The sequence below is a fragment of the Meles meles genome, chromosome 1 (assembly GCF_922984935.1).
Source record: "Meles meles chromosome 1, mMelMel3.1 paternal haplotype, whole genome shotgun sequence".
Classification (NCBI taxonomy): Eukaryota; Metazoa; Chordata; class Mammalia; order Carnivora; family Mustelidae; genus Meles; species Meles meles.
This window is the reverse complement of record NC_060066.1, coordinates 63,925,059-63,948,453: the sequence shown is the minus strand read 5'-3', so window position 1 is coordinate 63,948,453 and position 23,395 is coordinate 63,925,059. Positions and strand designations below refer to the sequence as shown.

The 23,395-nt window shown below is 40.5% G+C and overlaps 1 protein-coding gene across 2 annotated transcripts in view; it reads right to left on the bottom strand.

The window, feature by feature from the left end:
- Positions 1 to 4,905: 4,905 nt before the first annotated feature.
- The window catches only part of SLCO5A1 (solute carrier organic anion transporter family member 5A1), a 138,729-nt gene continuing 120,239 nt past the window's right edge, over positions 4,906 to 23,395 (bottom strand). For both annotated transcript variants that reach the window (XM_046023390.1, XM_046023399.1), the window contains 4 exons: positions 13,364 to 13,523; positions 11,171 to 11,412; positions 8,682 to 8,746; positions 4,906 to 5,640 (listed from right to left, as the gene is read on the bottom strand). In XM_046023390.1, coding sequence (XP_045879346.1) covers positions 5,183 to 5,640; positions 8,682 to 8,746; positions 11,171 to 11,412; positions 13,364 to 13,523 — 925 coding nt within the window. In that variant the 3' untranslated portion in view covers positions 4,906 to 5,182. The remainder of the gene's footprint in view (positions 5,641 to 8,681; positions 8,747 to 11,170; positions 11,413 to 13,363; positions 13,524 to 23,395) is intronic.

The following is a 23,395-nucleotide window of genomic DNA, read 5'->3' as shown; positions in this document are numbered from 1 at the left end:
CTCCTCTGATTTTAACATGGAATAGAATACCAGAAAAAGACACCACCATCCAAACCCCAATTACTAAAAACACCTCACCAGGGTGTCAGTTTTTTGGGAGAAGAAATAAGAAAAGATTATGTGAAATCATTTTCCCCTCTCTCTGAAATTATTTGTAGCATCTGACTATTCTTGCTAAAAGAAATACGAAAAGCACTGAGTTTTCCATAAAAAAAGGTATGCCCCCTTAGAGTCTTCATGTTGGCAGCGTCAAGTTCATTGACTAACTGTAGTAATGAGAATAATGAGTGCTTGTTTTCTGGGTCGTTCTCTAGATTTCCAAAAGCAAAGCACATGCGGTCCCTTACCAGGGAGACTGTAAATTCAGTGGTGCATTTTTGTGGTAAGCATGCATCATCAAACACTTGTAGCACCGAGGCTTTTTTTTTTTTTTCTTAATGTTCCAAAAGCCAATACCCAAAGAGGATTTTCATCATAATTTGACCTTTCTTAGGCTGAGTAAAAATGAAGTGCTTGAAAGGACCTGTTCAAACATATACAGATCTGTTTCCAATGTAGCAAGAAGCCTGAGACAGACACAGCCAGCAGCATCCTGGAAGATGAGGAAAGGAGAGAAAACAGAAAAGATAAAGTGCACAAGGCTACCACCTTCTCCTGTCTGCCACGGCACGCCCTTCCACACCAGGAAACAGGAACTACAAATAACGTGCAGAGGCTACGCACTGGTCTGGAGAACAGAACTAGCAAACCTGCAGTCTAGGCAATTCTGGGATTATACAGTATTTTGATATCCATCTGCTACTTAGAATAGTCCGTATGCCCCTCTATAGCAATAGTTAGACTCATGTTTCTGCGACATCGAGGATGTCTGAAGTCCACACACACTTAAAGTATAACAGGCTACCTGCCTACACTTGGGCTCTCCTACCGCTCCTGGGCATACTACAGAATTTCCATGAATGCTTCAGGTCCATTCAAAAACCATGCAGCTGCTCTTTGGTTGATGCAAAATGGGCTCCAAAAAGAAATTTTCTGGCTCCAAGTCCACCAAAGAATGCAAGCTGGATTTGCAGACCGAGGAAGAATCTTCTGGGTAGTTGGTGAAAATGCAGGATGGCCATTATGACTTCCTCCTTCTCTGATGGCTGCATTTCCAAGTACATGCTCCCGTCTGTGACCACAACTACTAATAGTAACAATCTATGTTCATTTAACATGTAACACTTTGCTTCTGTTCATTTAAAACTTTTATTTAGAAAACTTAAAACCCATATTCACTAAAAACTAATGGAAATGTTAACAATCTGAAAGAGGAAGAAACAAACAAGAAAGCATACACTTTAAATCCCCAGAGCTCAGATTCAATAAATCTGAACCACATTTCCTCATGATTCATTCCAGAAATTCTACCGAGACCCAATGCTAACATCAAAATTGGTTTGTTCTATATTAAATATGAACTATAAATAAATACTTGAGGTATGTTAGGACAACTTTGAATATAACACTTAGCTAAATAAGTGTAAATTTACTTTGAAAATCTAAACATTAAATTTTGATGTTTCTTACAGATTTTTTTTCTATTCTACACAAAGGAATAATAATTTCTCTACTCCTCAGGAACAGTAACACATCAAAAAATGAAATGCTTTACCTCACTAAATTATAGTCACACTTGCCTTTGTTAACCAAAACCACTGTAGGCATTAGATAGTGTGAGAAGCAAAGCATGGAGATAGAAACCTGCTTCTGAACACTAACTTGGCCACTCTGTACAATCCTAAACAAATATCTTTGCCTCTCTGAGCCTGTTTTCATGATCTGTTCAAGAAAAAAAAAAAAGAATAAAAATAGTTATCTTGCAAAGTTATTAACAGTATATTCAATGCTTGACAAAATTCTCTGAAATACTCAGCACTCCACAAAAGCTAATTTGTTTCTTCTCTGCTCCTCCTTTCTCCTCCGACCTTAGTTCTGAATGACTTTTGAACGTTTTCAAGAATTAAACCTACCTAAAAGAGGACTTCATACTAATGAAGATAACAAAAATGTGCTTCAACCGCCCTCCCTCCCCCTGGGAGTTTCTAAATTAATAGGTTAGACTCAAGGATATTATATTTGCCTATGAAGCCAAATAATACATTAATCCACAGGGCTGAAAAAAGAACAAGATGACCTTTTTCCAAAACAAGTATTTAGAAGCCTAAGTTCATGGAAAATGGGAATTAAATTTAAAATAGGAGTTGTGACTGTAAAGTAACCAACATGTAAGAACCTCATATCTACAGTTAAATGGTGCCATTTATAAGATAGTCACTTTAGTTGACTATGCGATATTCCAAAGATGCCACCAGGACCCAACGCATTTGGGGGACAATTCTTGATTGGTACATATTCTAAAACTTCAGTCTTCTGTGATTTTTACTACTTATTCTACATTAACCAACAACACATGAATGATACACCCTCTATTTATAAGTATCACATACTTGAGGAAGGACAATGCTAACAATTGTGGTGTATAATTCAGGCTAATTTCTTTGAGTTTTGGCCAGTCGACCTGAAGAATTTCACAGAGCAGCAGATGGTAATTGACTGAAATAGTGCCTGATAGAGAATTGGTCACTGGTTGCTGAACCAGATGGATGACTGTTCAGGGCAGAGAAAGGGGAGTGTCTAATTATACGTGAAGAATCTGTCACTTCCTACCCTGGAGTTCTGAGAGCAGCTCCTTTTCAAAATACACTATCAGGGACCGCCTGGGTGGTTCAGTGGGTTAAACCTCTGCCTTCAGCTCAGTCATGATTCCAGGGTCCTGGGATCAAGCCCCACATCGGGCTCTCTGCTCAGCAGGGAGCCTGCTTCCTCCTCTCTCTCTGCCTGCCTCTCTGCCTACTTGTGATCTCTGTCTGTCAAATAAATAAATAAAATCTTAAAAAAAGAAATACACTACCAGGAAGAGACAGATCCCAAGAGTGTTGGAACATAACAATCTTAGCTTAAAAAAAAAAAAAAGGTGCTAATTCCATCCAAATTCTCTTGATACCGTTCTTTTGCAAATACCACCTCTCCCCAACCTGTATATCTTCGGCTCCAACACAAAAGGAAACTTTCTAACAGGACTTAAAGATCAAAGATCTCCCATAGAGAGTAAAAGGGAACCCTGAGGCACCAGAGTAGACACTAAGTGAATCAACAATGTTCTCTGTATATCTGTATATACCACGTGGAGACAAGTTGGACAGACACCAGTGTAATTACTGGCAACAGCAGACTTACGACTCAGCCAAATGAGACCGTTTCGAGGGAAGTCCTTGTCACCTGAGACCACTGGCTCCACCCCTTCCAGACATTATTCGGTCTAATAGTGATAACCCTCGCCACAAACCGCATGCCACCAAAAGAACCATTTGACAACACCGTTCTTAGGTGGAGAGGAAAATGACCTTGAACACAGGAATGTTCACGCAACTCCACCAGGGCCTCCAAGGATGAAGGGCAGAAAGCCTGAATCACGGGACAGTTCTGTCCCTCACTTCCCCTCTATGGAAGAGTGTAAGCCAGCCAAGGAAATCAGTTCCTAAATTAGCCCCTACATCATCACAGCCTCCTTGGCAGAAACTGTTCACAATTATACTGGTATTTGGACCTTCCACGTTCCTCCTACGTCCGGGTTGTCAGGATTCTTTTTCTGAGCAGCCGAGACTCCAGGAGTTAACTTGCTATCAGTCCAGAGTGCTGTCGGGAAGCATCTACCTTAAGAACCATGTAGAAAGCATTGTGTGTGGCACCTAAGTCAAAGCGATGTGCTGGGAGGAACGGAAAAGGATGATGGATAATGAGCGCAAAGTGCATTTAGGAACAGAGAAATCCTCTCGCAGAATCACTTTAGGAAGGTTAACAGGAGGAAAGAATCAAAGAGAGATGTAAAATCATTCTAGCTTTGATAAAGGGAATTCAGTATGACAGATGAGTTGATTTTAAATAATTTTCAGTCCTGACTTAGGATCATACTCTCACAGCTCACAGAGCCCCCCCCCCACTCCTGTATTCAGTGATTTTCATATCACAGGTATGAGCTTTCCTGATTTAATTACTTAACTTCAGGGGGCAACCACAGCAATTTTCTGTACATGAGAAAGAAAATGATTCGCTAGGGTTTCTAGGCGTATAAATAAAACGATCAGATGGGACTCAATCTTACCTCTGTGGAATTTCTTTTTCCAACTATTTTGAGTGTCAAGGTTACAATTCTTAGCTACCCTTGTGTGGGCCCACAAGAGCTAAAAGAATTTCTGCAGCATTTTTCTTTGGATGAGAAAGCCATCAGTTTCTCTCCTTATGATGCATCTTAAATCAGGTTCCAGCCATACTGTTTAGCACATTAGTTTTAAAGCCCCTGGCAAAAGAATACCGGAGTTTATATTCAAGCTATCAGATTTATGATTCAGCAGACTCTTTACCTTATGATGGGGCAGACAGACTAAAAAAGAGTGTCTTATGAAATAAAGTAGCTGTTCCTCTTATCACACTATGCATATGATTCCTTTGAAGCATTTGAAAAATTCTACCTGATTTATAACTCTGCTATGGCTTAAAATGCTATTAACAGTACTTAAGGGAAGGTTTATTGTCCTCTTTCCAAAAATGTATCTGCTTTAGTCTCTTGAAAGAAAAAGTAACATGCTGCACTTACATTTTCCCAATCAAAATTGCATAGTTGAGGCAAATTCGTTTGTGCTTTGTAGCGGAACTCACAGTAGGTGTTCATATCTAAAAACTGATTTGTAAATGCAAAGTCATGGTCAAGCTCACCTTTGTCTGGAGTGTATGCTAATGATATGTTCTGCCAATACACTTCCCAAGATTTCATTAACCAGGCGCCTCTCAGCCTTATACCACCCTGGAGCACGAGCATGAAATTCACATAGCGGAAATGGTAACAAATCTGTCTAAACTCCTCCTTCTTGGAGAGAAGGGGGTAAAGGCTCTCAGTCTTGTTGAGGTATCCAGCCCTCACTCAATAGTGGCTGTGTATACTGAGTTTTGTTGGTTTGAGGATTGTGTCTTTAGACGTTAAAAAAAGAAAGAAAGAAAAGAAGGCACGGGTGTTTCTCAAGTTGCCATATTCAACTCAACCAACAAAACTAAAGTCTTCCGTTTTCAAGCTTCAGGAGGGAGGCTACATGGCAGTAGGGCTCTCTTCCAGCCCCGGGTCCGGGGAGGAGCTTATTGCTTCGGGGAAGGGCCCCGGATAGGTCTGTGCTGTGTACTGGATCCCTTTCTGCAGACCAGTCTCTTCGCGGAAATCCCCCTGGCTGCTGAAAGCTGGACATGATCTAGTCCGGGCATACTTATCCGCGTTGTCGGTGTGACCCACCACCTCACTCACAGTGCTCAGAGGGAATTCTCTCCACCGCTGCCTCTGCAGCTCGTCCTCCTTGTACTTAATGGAGTACCAGGCCAGGAAAATGAAAATAAAGCCGACAAATTTGAGGCCCGCCGCCAAACCGAAATAGACAAAACGAAACGATGTCACGTTGTACTCCCAGCAAGAGCCTTGCACTCCACATTCCTGTTGCCAGAGCATGCAGGTGGTGTCGATGACGGCGCCAAAGTAAATTGGCGTAGGAATGTATGCTAGAGCGGGAGAGAAGAAGACAAAGAATGGTATTTAGCCCATCTTTTTTTTTTTTTTTTAGCCCATCTTTTTAATTTTTTTTTTTTTAATTTTTTTTTTTTTTTTTTTTTTTTAGATTTTATTTACTTATTTGACAGACAGAGATCACAAGTAGGAAGAGAAGCAGGCAGAGAGAGAGAGGAGGAAGCAGGCTCCCTGCCGAGCAGAGAGCCCGACGCGGGGCTCGACCCCAGGACCCTGGGATCTTGACCTGAGCCGAAGGCAGAGGCCTAACCCACTGAGCCACCCAGGCGCCCCGGTATTTAGCCCATCTTATCAGAGAAAACAGATCTGTAGATGAGCAAGGTGCTTGTTTGCTCTAGGACCAGTTGAGGACAGTGGTTTTCTTGCATTAAGTGACTGTTTTAACTATGGCACATCTTATTATAATATAATATTATAATATCTTATTAAAATGTAATAAGCTATAATAAGCTATCTTATTATAATATAAGATATAGAATTATAATATAATATAATACCTATATTTTAATATAGGTATTATAAAAACATTCACCGAGTTATAAATACTTTAAATCTTCCAGTTTGCCACTCAGTCAGAATACGTTATTGATTTTTAAGACTGTAAAAATGTCGATTGTTAAAAAATTCAATCAGGCGATCCTTTTAAACTTAAAAATCAGATTTTGCCATTAAATACTTAAGAGGCTATACTAAGACCCTTATGAACCACTAAAATGCAGTACACTTAGTTCTTACGGGGTTGGGTTCTAGCCCTCGGGTGCGGGAAGAGTATGAGGAAAACACTATCCCCTATAAGCCAGAAACCACATCAAATGGCAAACTGTATAAAGACATCTGGGGCATAGAAATCACTAAGGCATAAAATTCATCTTTGAAGCTTGGGAACGTCTGTGATGAATAGTAGCTTCGTTGCTTGGGCAATGAGACAGACATTCTTCACTCTTCTAAGAAAGAAAGTCAACCCAAGTAGACTTCCTTCACCAGATGTCATTCCCTTTGCTGAAATGTGCCCCATCCCCAAATTGTTCACCTTAACAATCATCTAACCCTCCTTTAAACTCCTCACTCACTCAGGTGCCACTGTATTCCCACTGCTTTTTGTATACACCTTCATTGCACCAACTATCATGTAGCAATGAAAGTGTTTGCGGATTTGTGTCCCATAATTTCCTTGATGGCAGAGGCCAGGTCTTTTATTCCTTGAGTCCCAAGGACCCCTCAGGACAGCCCATGGATCCTCGATGAGTTTATAAAAGGAAGTGATTGGAAGGAGCAGGGGAGAAAAGGGGTAGAAAAGAGAGAAGAGAGGAAGGAAGGGAAGACGGTGGACTAAGTGATGTATTTTTAAATATATTATATTTATTTCAAATGATGTATGTTCATTACAATTAAAATGTAACATTACTAAAATACTTAAAATTCTCTTTTTGCTTTGGAATTTTAGGGAATGGAAATTGGTTTGTTGGCCCAACTATAGCTTTTTCATAATCAATAGAACTTAAGTCAAGTCTGAATTAAATAGATGCCGGAAATGTCCTCCTTTCACTTATTTCTGGCACAGCGACAACCCTCTATTGACTTACCTTTACCTCCAATTCCATATGAAACTACCCCCGCTCCATGACATCAAAGACAAGCAGAGCAAAAAGGAGGACCTATTTTTTTTTCTTTCCCTGTTCAACTACTCCTTCACTAAACAAATTTCCTTCTTTGAAAACAACTTTTTAGTTTTCAACAGGAAGTATAAGGCAAGCTTCTTAACTAAATCAAAGCATGCCAGAATTTCCTTTCGCCAGCTGGCTTTGAAAAATGGAACCTTCAAAGTTTTATCAGTACCAAAAAAAATAAGCTACCCACTCAATGCAACCAGAAACCTCTGAGGGTGACTGGAGAAAACTCCCTACTCCCAGACTGGGCCACCAACCACAGCGTAATGATAAATTGAGAATTCCAGAGAAGATTAATGTTTCAGAGGGTCAAATGATACCATTTTAAACTGTTTCACCCTTCAAAATGGAAATTAAAAATTTAAATCAAAAAACCTATTTCTTTTTCTTTGCTTTTCTTTTCTTTTTCTGTCCTGTGGACAATGATACTGATTACTGGGAGAAACAACAGCTGAAGAAAATGACAGACTGCCACTCGTGAAAGAAAAAATATGCTTGATGGTGGGGAACTCAATAATAATACATTGAAACTGATCAAGGCAATGGGCTACTTCACAAGATATTTCCCATGCATTGTCCCAAAACACGACAGAGTGAGACGGTGTTTGTCAAAATCAGAACGAGAAGGTGTTTGTCAAAATCAGAACGATGTTCTTCACGCCCTAATGCATTCTGCCATATACAGACCATGCTAATGACCTTCTCTTGTTAATAAGTAAAGGGGACTCCTGATGTATCAATTTGGGGATATTTCTTTTTTCTTTTCAGAACTTTTAATTTCTTTTCCCAGAAAACTCAATAGGTATCTTTTTTGCCTGGGGGACAAAAAAGGGGACTCCTGATGTATCAATTTGGGGATATTTCTTTTTTCTTTTCAGAACTTTTAATTTCTTTTCTCAGAAAACTCAATAGGTATCTTTTTTGCCTGGCCCAATAAAATTATTGTAAAGAAGTAAGAAATTAAAATCTTCACAAAGGATACGAGTACCAATTTCCATCACTTTCATGTGAAAAAAGTCATGAAGAGACAAAAATGCCCATTGTAATTGCTTGGTTCAATATTTCCTACGGTACCAAAAACGCTCTAGGGAATTTAGCCCACATTTATGCTTATGGTGAGAAAGAAACTGTTCTAAAGTCCGTTGTATTCTGTTTCATCAAACAACAGGACTGGGTAGCTTCTAGTTCAAATCAGAAAATAAGGAAGTTGTGCCCTCGCCACTAACCCACAAAATCCTAGCTACTACTAAGGGTAACAAATGATCGACTTGCCATTTTTTAAAAGACCATCAGAATTTGCCATCTGTAAAGAGGAACTAAGAGGCCCACGTGGAAATTCAGGAACGTACCAAGTGTTCGCAGTAAAACAAACTGCATTCCCAGTGCGAAAGGTCTCTCCTCATCTTCTACTGACCTATGGTGAAGGGAAAGAAAGAAATGTTTTATAACACTGGCCTCAAGAAAACGAACATCAAATCAAGCCTGCTTAGTACAGAGCCAGAGAGCAAGAGCGGCTGTGCCAAAATATTTATTTCCTAGAATTTATTAACAACAGCCAAACAAGACTGCTGAGGTAGCTAAATCGGTGAATGAGTTCTCCCCATCGAAGACTCAAAGAAGTCCTGATTAACTCTGTTTCTGGGTAATACTGGTGGAGGGCCAAAGGTTCATGGTTGAAGGGGCACAATCAGCTCTGAGCTTCTAAAATCATTCTGTAAGGGACGCCTGAGTGGTTCGGTGGATTAAGCCTCTGCCTTCGGCTCAGGTCATGATCTCAGGGTCCTGAAATCGAGCCCCACATCAGGTTCTCTGCTCAGCAGGGAGCCTGCTTCCCTCTCTCTCTCTCTCTCTCTGCCTGCCTCTCTGCCTCCTTGTTACCTCTGTCTGTCAAATAAATAAATGAAATCTTTTTTAAAAAATAAATAAATAAGAGACTATGGACTCTGAAAAACAACCTGAGGGTTTTGAAGGGTCAGGGGTGGGAGGTTGGGGGAACAGGTGGTGGGTGATGGGGAGGGCACGTTTTGCATGGAGCACTGGGTGTTGTGCAAAAAGAATGAATACTGTTACGCTGAAAAAAAATAAATAAATAAAAAGGGAAAAAAAAAAACAAAATAAATAAATAAATAAATAAATAAATAAATAAATAAAATCAGTTCCATGAAAAAAATAGATACAATAATTTATCCTAACTACTGCATTCTTTTTTTTTTCTATTTGCCTACACTTTCCAGAGGGCAAGTGTGTTGACTGAAAGTTATTCCCGTAATTTCTCAAGGGAAAGTATAGAGGAAAGAACTTAAAGAAAGAAGCAGAGTCCCAAGAAAGGATGCAAAACAAGTCAAACGTTAGAAAAAGGTGAATCCCTCCCACCACCTCGTGTTTTTCTTCTTTTCCCAAAACGTAGGCTCCAAGTAATTCCTATATGGCAGGAAGGCTCGTGTCTATTGATATGTAATTAGCAAAGATTAAAGGGCTCTTTTTCTGAAGTTTTGGGTTAGAAGCCAGCTGGTGATTTGCCATGACATGGGCAGCCCTGATCTGGGTTATTTAACATCTCTTGCAGAATTAAAGTTTAAAGAATGAGATTATTAAGGATTCGTTTTTTAAAATGATGAAGTGCTGATCTTTTCTGTGCTATACGCGTTGAGTTCTAGGTAAAGCATGTCCACTTCCCCGGGACCCACGCACCTGCCGTCTTCTCCCCGCCTTCCTTATCTTCTCCTAGCAAGTTGCCCCATGCTGCACACACCACTGTCACTCTGTAAGTATCCGTTGTTGGAGGAATTGAGAGATTCAACCAACGGGCCTTCCCACCCGGTGCTGTTATCATACATCTACTCAGCATCCCATAAAGAAAAGAAGCCAAAATGTGCAGAAGCAGCAGCAAACAGCCCAACTGTCCTGCTAAGAATGACATCCTAGCAAGTATGACCACCAGGTGCCCAGCGTTGGGGGGGCTGCTGAGAAGCCAGGGCAGAGGTAAAAGGAGAATGAGGACTGATTCCCTTTCCTCCTCATTCCTTCGTTTCACTGCCTCCACTGGTCCCCTGAAGCTGCTTCTGGGGGCATGCGTTTCCGTCACCATGGTGTCCCCTTCCCTCCTTTGCCCACTGCAGCCTTTACTGCAAATGCCAACACACTGATCTGAGTGGGTCCGTGTCAACATTTTTAACAGGACTTTCCATCAAAGCAATGCCTGTGTTCTCTTATAAGCAAAAAACCACAAACGGGATACCTAATAAAACACAGCATGAACAGCTGGAAAATGACATCTCCCAGTCTGTCCTTTCCTTGGCTCAACTCCAAAACTTTATATGATCGTAAAATTCACGAAATCTGCATTCTGAACTGCAGGCCCAGCGTGAAACGTCACTGATCCTGGAGGCACTACCTACCTACCAGGTTGGTGATAATATTCTTAGCTGTACGCGAGACTTAGAGACTTCGACAAATGACTTCCTGCCCCATCTGGAGTCAGGCTTCTTGTGGCTAACATGGTGAAAGCTTTCAGCTCCTGAACTTGAACCATTTAGGGCACAGACTTCAGGAACCAAAGCACCCCAAAGAAGTTTCACTAAACTGCAAACCTAGAACCCATCTGAATAAAGAACATTCTGGGGTATGAAACATTACAACCTTCCATTCCCTTCCTGATGTGGGAAAACACTTCTCTTAATAAATTCAACAAGCAAAGGTCTGAGTGCTTCCCCGTACAATCTAACTGTGCTTTCCTCTCCACCTTACTACACCAGTCCCAGCTTGGAACATGTACTCTGGCCATTCTCAGTGTACACCCCTGCCCGCCGCCACCAGGCAAGCAGAGTGCTGTTCTCACCTGAGTGTCACTATGATGGCTGATGGTTGGGCGCATGCTGTGATGAAGGTGACGATGAAGAGAAAAATTAAGAATGGAATAAGGGTATTGCAGGCTCGTTTGCACTTCCCGGACACAGCATAGCCGTTCTCGTTGAGATAGGTTTTGACAATAACCACACGGAGCTGACCGCGCTGTCCCACCGTGGGTGGAGTGATCACTTGCCGGCTTTGGACACAGGTGCATTCTGTGTAATTCCTTATCTAAGGGATAGCAAAGATGGGTTGTGAGCCAACCTAAAGCATAGGAAAATTAGGACAAAGTCAAATGTTCTAAAATAGCTCTAGTATTTAAGGATGGGTAGTATTTGCTGAGCGAAGTAAGTCAAACAGAGACAATTATCATATGGCCTCACTCATATATGGAACATGAGAAACACAACAGAGGCTCATAGGGGAAGGGAGGGAAAGCTGAATGGGAAGAAATCAGAGAGGGAGACAAGCCATGAGAGACCCTTAACTCTAGGAAACAAACTGAGGGTTGCTGGAGGGGAGGTGGGTGGGTGCCAGTGGGGTAATTGGGAGATGGGCACGTGATGTGATGAGCACTGGGTATCACACCCAACTGCTGGGTCACTGAACTCTGCGTCGGAAACTAATGATGTACTATATGTTGGCTAACTGAATTTAAATTTTAAAAAATATGCATAATATTTAACTGAAAATACAGCCTCATTGCTAACCATAACGATCTAAAGTGTGCCTCCAACAGTGTCTGCTGGCCAAATCGTTTAAACCTAAACTTTTATAAGGAGCTTTCAGCACTCTATTCTACAGCGTTCACATTCCATATGCTCATTTTGGTCACAACTCTATCCTGCTTCCACTGCTGTGCAATTCTTGGGCTGTCTGATTAGAGAAGCCCCTCGAAAACAGGAACCAAGCTTTCTGTTTACTTGTGCCCACTAGAGCACCTGGCATCAGCCTGGACACAGCATAGGACCTAACGTAAATATTTGTTAAATAAATGGAGAGAACATGCGATGCAGCCGTGATGACTCCAAGGCCAAGACCAGGGAACATATCATTGACTGTTTCATTTGAAAAAAGCTAATTCAAGGAACTAAAAAGGTATTTCAAATAAAAGCAACCACTTAATCTTTCTGCCTCTTATGTTGTTTTTACTGAACAGACATCAGCTTGAACTCCCTGTCACTGTGAGCTCTCAGCCACTTAGAGAAGCAGTAGCAACAAATATGAGAATGGGATGCCATTTGGCCATCTGTGCTCCAGGGACTGCTGGTCTCTTTTTAAGAATGAGGACTGTGCCTTAGAGGACTCCCTCGCTCACTCCCAGGGAAGGACTTAGCCACTGAGAACAGATCTTGTTGTCTCTTCCAACTTGGCACTCACCATTATATAATGGGGAGCCAGCAACAGGATTTCTCCATTTATCAGTATAGCTTAAAACTCAGAAATCAAATATGACAAACCCAAAACATACAGTCAATGGTCTAATCCCTTAACACCTACACAATACAAGCCAATGCACCTTAACTTCTTAATTAAAGCAGCCTCCTACCATCTGTTCTTATGCAAAGAATGAAATCAGGCTCAGTAGAGAACTGAGTAGAATATGAAAACCTCCTACAGTATTACAGCCTATTTATAATTCACAGGGAAGGGAATTCTCAAAATAGCCTATTCTTGAACTGACAGAAATAATCTTTACTCTGAAAGTGAAAGAAAGAGAGAGAGAGAAAGAAAGTAAGTTTGAACTCATATTTTATGAAAAACAGCCATTGCCCATCTTCGCAGACTCTGATCAGAGAAGGTGCTCGCCTATTCTCTTCTGCCAGCACCAAATGTGGTCATCTTGACCTTCAAATGCATCGCAAGGGCCCTGGCAGAGTAAGAAATGAGAGGCCAGCATTCAACCTTATCACATTTCACTGAGTTGGCACAGAATGTGAAGTGGGAGAGGGCTTATGTGGATACAAGTCACCGCACCCACATGCTCCCTTCATCCCTGGAAAAAAGAAAATCATAGCATTGCATAATTTTCTTTCCTCTGGCTTTTTGTCAAGACGTATTTTGTAGGTTAATCGAAATTTCTTGAAAAGAGGAATGGAAGCCACGTGTTAGCCTGTGAATCCTAACATGTCCTTGTCACAGGATGTTGGATCAACAACAGGAACTTGTGAAAAATACTCACCCCAGTACTAAGATTACCACTGTTAACACAGCCAGCCAGACAAGGGTTAAAATATGTAATTCCATCTGATCCGCAGACTGGCTCATACTCGTGTATCTTACAACCACAATTAACATTGCAGCTTCCTGTCAGGTTCCTGTGAGGCATGGTGAGAGAAGGTCTAGAGAGGAAAAAGCAGGTCATGAGCAACATTTACTAAAATAAAACTCTAAAGAAAGTTCTCGACGTTAAGTAGTTTGTCCATTTTAGAGAAGCTAGTCCCATTAAATCAAAGCTTGGTATTGTAAAGTAACCACCTTGGATTATTTATTATCATTTTAAACAAAGCACCAAAAAAAGTTTCAATCTTCTGGTACCATAAAATTAAGATTTCTGTATCAAATTATCTATCATGCCTCAATTCTGCCTTCCATCTTGGTGCCACAGATCTGGGCTCAGCTGTTCTAACCCCTGTATAACTACTCGCTTATTGTGGACATTAAGTTCTCTGTCTGAACAAACCCAGGCCTTGATTTCTTTAACTGTAAAAGAGAGGAAACACTTTCCTTTGCCAGATCAATAACACCATTAGGAGGCACAAGCAAAATCCATCCACCACAGTTGTCGACACAGGGTCCTCTGACCAAAAACTTGAATTATTCTGGAAGAAATTATCAAAGAAAGACATGGGACTCTAGAAATTGAGTCATAAGTGACTTTCAAAGAAGAATGGGAATCACATCACTAGTTTTGATTCAGACAACCAGAGAGGAATGAATGATTCTGTCCTTCCTTCAGAATGCCCAGATATGGATTCCCAGTCAAAGTGGTAGGTTTTGTTTTCTCATAAGATCATGATGTCTGATTCAAAAAAATGATACAATATGAAAAGTTCCAATACAATCGATCTAGGCAACAAATATAAAAGACAGGGGGAGCAAGTAAGGATACAGGGCTGGGGAGAGAAGTAGAAGAAAATGCTGTGAAGAGCAGAGGCAGGCAGGGACCCAGGAGGGACCCATGGAAGAATGAAAGGGGCTCTCCAGTGACCTCTTTCCTTGGCTTCTATGACCACTATTTTTATCACTGATGAAATATTGTTCCCAAAACCACATGAGTAATAGCAGATCCATCATTTGTCCACCCATCCAACAATATTCTAGAATGTCTCTTACATGCCAGAACTTATCTTTAATGCCTATGTTGAGTAACCACTCCTCATCCCAACTCTGTGTGCTAGTCTACACACATAAAGCATTATTTGTTCAAAGGTGTCTCTCCTGTGTCCTCTTTTACACGTTGATAACTGAGTCCTCAAACTTTAATTAAAGGAAAAAATTCATAGCCGTATTCAAACCTTATCAAGAGGGTCACCTGGGTGACTCAGTGGTAAGTGTCTGCCTTTGGCTCAGGTCATGATTCCAGGGCCCTGGGACTGAGTCCCACATAGGGGTCTCTGCTCACAGGGAGCCTACTCCCTGCAATCCTTCTCCCTCTGCTCCCCTGCTCCTGCTCTCTCTCTCTATCATAAATAAATAAATAAATAAATAAATAAATAAATAAATAAATCAAATCTTCTTAAAACCTTATGAAGAAAGGCTTCTAAGGAGGCAAAGTGAAATAAACTCTTCTTCATTTATGTGACGCTCAGAAGAAATTTTGTCATAAAACTTTGATGATTATGCTCACAAACTCTTGGATTCATATTATTTTGTTGTATGCTTTTAAAAATATGTGATTCTAGGCCAGTAATTCTCCACAGGGGCAATCTTGTTCCCTAGGGGACATTTTTGGTTGTCACAACTAAGGGAGTGCTACTCACTGGGTAGGGGCCAGAGATGCTTCTAGACATGCTCCAATACACAGAACCACTCCACACCACCCCCACATACAACAACCCTGATGACTACATTTGTGCCCCTATGCACAATTTAAACCCTCACACAACCCCCACACGACTCCCATTGCCCAAGTCTTAGTGGTCTTGAGGATGGGGTGAGAAAGCCTATTCCAGACCTACTACTACATCCCACAAATGACTAAATGGAGGTCCAGAGAGGTCAAATGATTCACTTTAATGCTGATTAGTGCTGTCTTAACTGGTACCATATGATAAGTGTTCTGTGTCCATTACTGTTCTCTTCGCTAGTTCTTTAAGAGCTACATTGCAAGCCATGACCAAATAAAAGGGGTTTTATATGTCTGCATGTTTCATCACTAAAAATGACAGGCTCCAAATCCGTACACTATCGTTCTTACTATTGCTATTAAGAAGTTATAAGGAATTTCTTATTAAGAGCATGATTCATATTCATTTATGACCACCACAAGCTTCCAAACACCTCTCTTTCATAGGTATGTCCACTCGAGAGAAAGGAATATAAACAGATGCTCAAAACCCACTGATGATAGGAAGAAAAAGCTTTCCTGAGTTCCAGAAACAGAGGCCCAGTCCCAGGTCACATTGGGTATGTTTGCTTTTCTCATGAGAACATGATGTCTGAAACAAAGAAATGATCCAATAAGGCTCTAAGAAAATCAAAACAGGTAACAAATATAAATAGCAGTGAAAAGAAGTGGGTATTCATGAGAAAGTCATTAGGGGACAAGGCCAGAGCGGCACAAAAAAGGAAAGATACCAACACGGTTAAGACTCTACACAGTGCGGATTTTACAAAAGAAATACATTTTAAAGAGTAATAATGTAAATAAAGTAATAATGTCTTGTTTGACTATCACTCGCTTTCCAGAAAACAGGCTGGGTTATAATAAGGGTATAAGTGTGTAAACATGAATAACACTAAGCAACAGCTCATGAGCCTGAAGGGAACCCACCACGGGAGGAGAAATGCACAAGGGCGGTGGGACACCACACCTCTGCTGTGCAAAGGGACGGTGCATCACGTTTCCAATAACTAAAGCAGTTCTGATAAGTTAGCTTTACAAGTAAAAGGCTCCTGGCAGCTCAGAGGCAAGGTAAGTGCTCATTTCCAAGTGAAGACAAAGGCCTCACGGGGATGCCTGGGTGGCTCAGTCAGTTAGTTAGATGTCTGCCTTCAGCTCAGGCCATGATCCCAGCACCCTGGGATTGAGTCCCGCACCGGGCTCCCTGCGCAGGGAGGAGTCTGCTTCTCCTTCTGCCTGCCGCTCCCCCTGCTTATGCATCCTCTCTCCCTCTTTGACCAATAAATAAATAACATCTTAAAAGAGAGGGCGGGGGTAGTAAAAGGCTTCACTAACAAGTGGACCAACGAACAACCGCGGGGTCCAAGATGCAAGCCTGAGAGTCACACATGAGATCTTACCTGTAAGAATCGCAGAATTACAGAACTAGACAGATGCGAGCAGTCTCTGAGATCATCGAGTACCACTTGCTGGTTTTAAAGAAAAAGAGACTATAAGAGATGTAACGACATGCCTGCCATCATTGAGGCTTCAAGAAAACCAGCCACAGGGAGACCAAGTGAACAAAAAAGGGAAAATGAGCAAGTTTGTCGCCCAGTCTTTATCAAATCAATGGCTTGAGGATCAACATTTATTTAAAGTAATATAGTAATATATAAAAATCAAACAGATCATGGTTTAACACAAGTCATAATGTCCACCATGGGGCCATTACAGCTGGGTAAGTAAGGACGCAGTTGCTCTCAAATTTATCTCCCCGTCTCTGTCTCAATCCCTCTCTTTCTCTCACTAGTGTGGGCACAAGCACACATACACACACACACACGGTATGTCAAGTCACTACACCACAAGACCTAAAGAATACTTGGACCTCCCCATCTGACATACGTCTATAGGTCACTGCAAATCAAAGAGGAGCCCCCAAACCATCTTTCTGCCTCCCCTTAAGTGTCTCCCTATTAAGAAACTTGACAGGGGCGCCTGGGTGGCTCAGTGGGTTAAAGCCTCTGCCTTCAGCTCAGGTCATGATCCCAGGGTCCTGGGATCGAGCCCCGCATCGGGCTCTCTGCTCAGCAGGGAGCCTGCTTCCTCCTCTCTCTCTCTGCCTGCCTCTCTGCCTACTTGAAATCTCTGTCAAATAAATAAATAAAATATTTAAAAAAAGAAAAAAAAGAAAAGAAACTTGACAAGTGGGCATCCATGCATCTTATGCTCAAGTCACATGGATTAGAAGAATATGATTCATGTAGCAAACACTCTTTTAGCACAATATACTAATCACTAAGAAAAAATTGATGTCTTTCTCATAATATCTTAATTGCTATCAATTTATCTCAACCTTCAAGAAGATTTCAATTAGAATGTTTCCTTTTGGTTCCACTTTATTTTTGGCTTCCTATTAAAATGCTTCCCTGGCTATATATAGCTGTTCAATTTCAGGTTTATAATTATTATTATCATCATAATCAAAGTTATCATTTAAAACTAACATTTACATAGCCCTATTTTTACTCCAGGAATTGTGTACCAAGATCTCTATATAAATTACCTCATTTATTCCTCATGAGAATTAAAATTATTATGACTGTGCCTTCATCTTTTAGATGAGGAAATTGAATATTGGAGAGGATAAATATTGTCAAAGTTCACAAAGCTAGTAAGAGCCAAAAACAGATCGAATCATATACATATAACCTGCAGCTTTTTGTTTGTTTATTGTGTTTTTTCTTTTCTTTCTTCTCTTTTTTTTTTAGAGAGGGGGAGGGTGCCGGGAGGGGAGAGGGAGAGAAAGAATCTCTAGTAGGCTCCACACCCAACATGGACATGGAGTCTGATGCAGGGCTCGATCTCACAACCCTGAGATCATGGCCTGAACCATATCAAGAGGCGGATGCTTAACCCACTGAGCCACCCGGTTTTCGGTGCCCCTTCCTACAGTTGGAATTAGGAAGTGTGCTTGGCTTCACTTGTGTGTCTATATTTCACACAGGCATGTCGGAATCATCTCAGAACTGTAAGAGTCAGGATTTACTGTGAACACTGTGGCTTAAATAAGACTTTATATAAACACATTGCATAATGTGAATTCCTTGCTCTTTACCTTTTCTTCAAGTAATTTTTTTTAAAAATGGAGTTAAATCTGATTTCCATGTACAGAATTGTTCAACGGTACCGAGTCTTGATAAATCATTTAATAATGCTAGCTTTATTATCTTTCATTTATCAAGTGTCATCTCTTTGAACTTAAAACTAAGATCTATTATATCATCTTCTGGTTGAATTACTTTGGACTTGAATTATTGGGCCAGAACTTTTCCAAGGATGATTTCTTGAGCTGTGAAGTGACAAGGAAACATTTTCTCAGTTTCCTGTGTTTGGCAGTGACTGCTGGATGGAGAGATCCACCAAGTTCAACCAAAGTCCAAAATCTCAAAGGTAGGGATTTCTCCCTGAAGTTACTTCTCTCAATATAGTTTTATTGAGCCAAAGTGCTAAGACTACAGAAATTCAATAGAGCCTGCTAATTCAGACCTTTGTTGCAACTTTTCCAAAATGCATTTCATCCTCTTTGTCATCACTCCTGCTCCTGCCATATGGTGTATATAGGTAGTACTCCACTACCAGCTCTCCAGATACCTAGCATGTCTGGCCAACCACTTCTAAATTTGCTAACGAAACCCTTCATCTCCTGTGTCTGTGTCAAACTGTGTCTCACAGACAGTTTAACCTCCTGAAGTTTTCTCCTATTATTTAAAGCTTTGGGTGCCACTCATGACCTCTTATTTATTATAGGATATTTAGAATATAGAATTCTAATATATATTAGAAATAAGAATTAGAATTAAAAAATAGAATGTATTTAGAATATAGGTTATTTAAAATATAGAATATAGAACTATTATAAAATATATATTATATATATTTATTATTATAGACATTATTAATTTTAAAAGATTTCTTTTAAAGTACTACTTAAAGTACTTTTTCTCTTTTAAAGTACTTTTAAAGTACTACTTTTTTAAATTTTTTTAAAAGATTTTATTTATTTATTTGACAGACAGAGATCACAAGTAGGCAGAGAGGTAGGCAGAGGGAGAGGGAGAAGCAGGCTCCCCGCTGAGCGGAGAGCTCGATGCGGGGCTCGATCCCAGGACCCTGAAACCATGACCTGAGCTGAAGGCAGAGGCTTAACCCACTGAGCCACCCAGGCACCCCTAAAGTACTACTTTTAAAGTACTACTACTTAAAGTACTACTGAAAAGTAGAGGACAGTTTACAAGAGATGTTAAGTAGGTGTGTCTCTGGATTATCCTAGCTACTTTTATTAGTAAGCTTATAAGTTCATTTATATATATATATATATATATAGAAAGAGAGAGAGAATATATAGACACACACACATATACATATATACATAAATTTATCTGACATACGTCTACAGTTCACTGTAAATCAAAGAGGAGCCCCTTAACCATCTTTCTGCCTCCCCTTAAACGTTTCCCTATTGAGAAACATGACAAGTGGGCATCCATGCATCAACCACTCAAGTGGGTGCTGGGAATGTAACTGAGTTGGGAATGGGCCAGGATATTAACCAGAGTGCCTAGGATCTTTCATTATGAAAATCATCAAATTCTCAAATCTGAATTTCTTTCTTTCAATTTTATTTTATTGTGATTAGAACACTGACCATGAGTTCTACCTTCTTGCAATTTTTAAGTGTACAATACAGTGGTGTACAGCAGATCCCTAGGGCTTATTCCTCTTAATTGACTGAAACCTGATGTCCATTGACTAGTAACTCCCCATATTCCACTTCCCCAAGGGACTGTCCTGCCTTAACTATTTTAGATAACTCATAGAAACAGAATCATTCTTTATCTGTCATTCTGTAACTGGCTTATTTCACCTAGCATGATGTCCTCAGGGTTCATCCATTTTGCCACATATTACAAAATTTCTTTCTTTTTTAAGCCTAAATCATATCCCATTGGATGTATACACCACATTCTCTTTACCCATTTACCCATCTATGGACGCTTAGGTTGTTTCTACATCTTGGTTGTCAAATCTGAATTTTCTAGGGGAACCACCAACAACATGTCAGGTTTGTTCCGCAAAAAGACTGTGATTCCACCTTGGCTCGACAGGAACATTTCATTTTTCTAAAACATCTCAACCCCACAGCTGGTATTCAGGTGCCTCTTGAGCATTTGATACTAATTGAAAGATGGATCATCATGAAGATTCACCCTGCTGGTGAACACAGAGCTTCTCATACAAGCTTTAATAAATGGAGGTGGCCTATACACTGAGCTTGCTTCTTTGCGTTGCTTTTTCTTCTTTCAGAACATTTTAATAATGAAAAGCACTGCATTCAGGATCAGAGAAACCTGGCTTCAAATTCTAGTTCTCCCATTTTCTGACTGTGTGACTCAACAAGTTGTTTAATCCTTCTGAGTTTCTTTCTCTTATTCCAAATGATAAAAAAAAATATATCATTTTAAATAGCTATTTATCAGGCCCCTGGGTGGTTCAGTTGGTTAAGCAACTTCTTCGGCTCAGGTTATGATCCTGGAGTCCCAGGATCAATTCCCGCATCAGGCTCAATTCTGCTTCTCCATCTAACCCTCCCCCCACCATGCTCTCTCTCATTCTCTTTCTCTCAAACTAATAAAATCTTTATTAATAAAATCGTTATTTATCAATTGCTTATTATGTATGGGTTTTCTCCCATTTTATCCTTTCTATATTTCTGAGAGATTGGTACTGTTATTAACCCATCTTAATGATGAGGGAATAGAGGCAGAGAGAGTAAGGAATGTGCCAACTACTTTATTCAGTCCCTGCAGCAGTTCAATAAAATTGTATCTGCCAGTATTTTCACCTCAAACAGGTGGAAACCAAGCACAGAAAATTAACTAATGCGCCCATCCTCACTCAGCTGGGTTTCATTCAGTCCTCCTCCTTATTAACCGAGGACTGTGGTCCAATCACTTCATCTCTAAGCCCAGTTTCTTTAATTAAAACATGGCTAGGGGCGCCTGGGTGGCTCAGTGGGTTAAGCCGCTGCCTTCGGCTCAGGTCATGATCTCGGGGTCCTAGGATCGAGTCCCGCATCGGGCTCTCTGCTCAGCAGGGAGCCTGCTTCCCTCTCTCTCTCTCTCTCTGCCTGCCTCTCTATCTACTTGTGATCTCTCTCTGTCAAATAAATAAAATAAAATCTTTAAAAAAATTATTAAAAAAACATGGATAATCATGCACATAGTAATGTTGTAAGCATTATATAAAAAAGATATACATAAATAGGTGCCAATTACCACACCTGAGTCAAACAGATGCCTAAAGACTCCCCTTTTCAGTGCCACTCCCTTCATCTCTCTCTTTTTTGGCTTTAAAGGAGAAAAAAAAGTCCCATATGAAGCCTCAAAAATCATACAGAACAGAAAACAGTTTTTACTTAACAGGCCAACTCTTACTAATGAGCAGGTTGTACACTGCACAAGAGGACCCAGCCACAGGAACAAGTAGAGACTGAAATATAGCCCACACCCTCCTTGGGTCCCCTTATTCCTCACACAAACAGAACTGCTACTCTAGAAGTGCCAAAGCCTGTTCACCTACACCATCTACCAAGTGTTTATACTAATTCCATTTTACTATATCATCGGTATTAGTATATTCTATCTTCCTAGAAGTATTTGGGAACCCAGAGGAATTTTCCAAGGAAATTGGGTTTTTTATTTTGCTGATTTATAAACTTTGCTTGAAGTCAGGCTGCAAATACTGGAATGAGTGGATCCTTGAAACAGCCTTCAGAACACCGAATCAAGTTTTTCTTCATTAAATACAATTAAATGAGAAGAAGTATACCATAAATCATGGATTTAGATGTGGAGGTAGACATTTATTCTCAAGTTCTTACAAGTTTAGCATCACTAGATGAATAACATCCCTGCATAGAGGTAGATGACAGATATTCATTCATCTTTTAAAGAAGAAAAGGGAGTTTAAAGAAGAAAAGCTTCATATGATCTAGAAGAAAAGGGAGAAGAGAGAAGAAACTAACGTTTTTGGGGCGCCTGGGTGGCTCAGTAGGTTAAGCCTCTGCCTTTGGCTCAGGTCATGATCTCAAGGTCCTGGGATGGAGCCCCACATTGGGCTCCCTGCTCAGCAGGGAGCCTGCTTCCCACTCCCCCTCTGCCTGCCTCTCTGCCTACTTGTGCTCTCTCTTTCTCTGTCAAATAAATAAATAAAATCTTTAAAAAAGAAAACTAACATTTTCAGCACATACTATGTGCTGGACACTGCACTAGGAAATATCAGAAAACCTCCTTAATACAATCCTCAAAACCAAAACTACAAACATTTGTTTAAAATATTGGAATGCTACAAACTAGAGATTGAGGATGGAGAAAAGAGATGCTGACTTCTCATTTTTTTACCCTTCTGAAGTATTTTGATTTCTCAACCACATATGTTTTACTTTAATTATGCTTGCAACTCGGTGGTACTGACATTATCACCAATTTAATAATGAGGAAGCCAATACTCAACACTATTCGGCAGTTTTCTTGCAAGGCCACACAGCTAGAAAATGGATGGCTCTGGTCCTTTTCTTTGAAAACAAACCCACCTTTGACAAAGGAGTTTGGGGGGGAAAGTGGAGATGAGGTCAAGAAGTTCTTTACTGGAACCTCTGTTTTCTCACTAACACAGAATCTGGGATGCCCAACAAGAAAATGAAGACTAAGATAGAACACTTCAAGAAAAGAATTTTTTTAAATGCAGCCATCCTGGGGCATAGGAAAGGAAGCTGAGTAGGGCCAAGAAATGGATTGCTCAGCAAAGATGAGGGCCTGCTAAGATTGGAACTCATAAATTTGTAATGGCGCCAATCAGCACAATTACATAATTTTTGCCCATGGTGCTGGAGAGCCCAGAGTCAGTTGATTCAGGATTGGCAAGACAGATACAGTGCGAAGCAAGGGCTTCACAGTCTTGAGGGGACTTGCAGTTTAAAAGCAGGTAAGTCAGTGAGTCTGCCTTCCCTCCCTGCTGAGCATGAACTGAAAATTAAAGCAAGAAAGATTAAAAGGAATAAAGCTAGCAAGGAGGAATGGAAAGTGACACCAAATTTCATGAAAA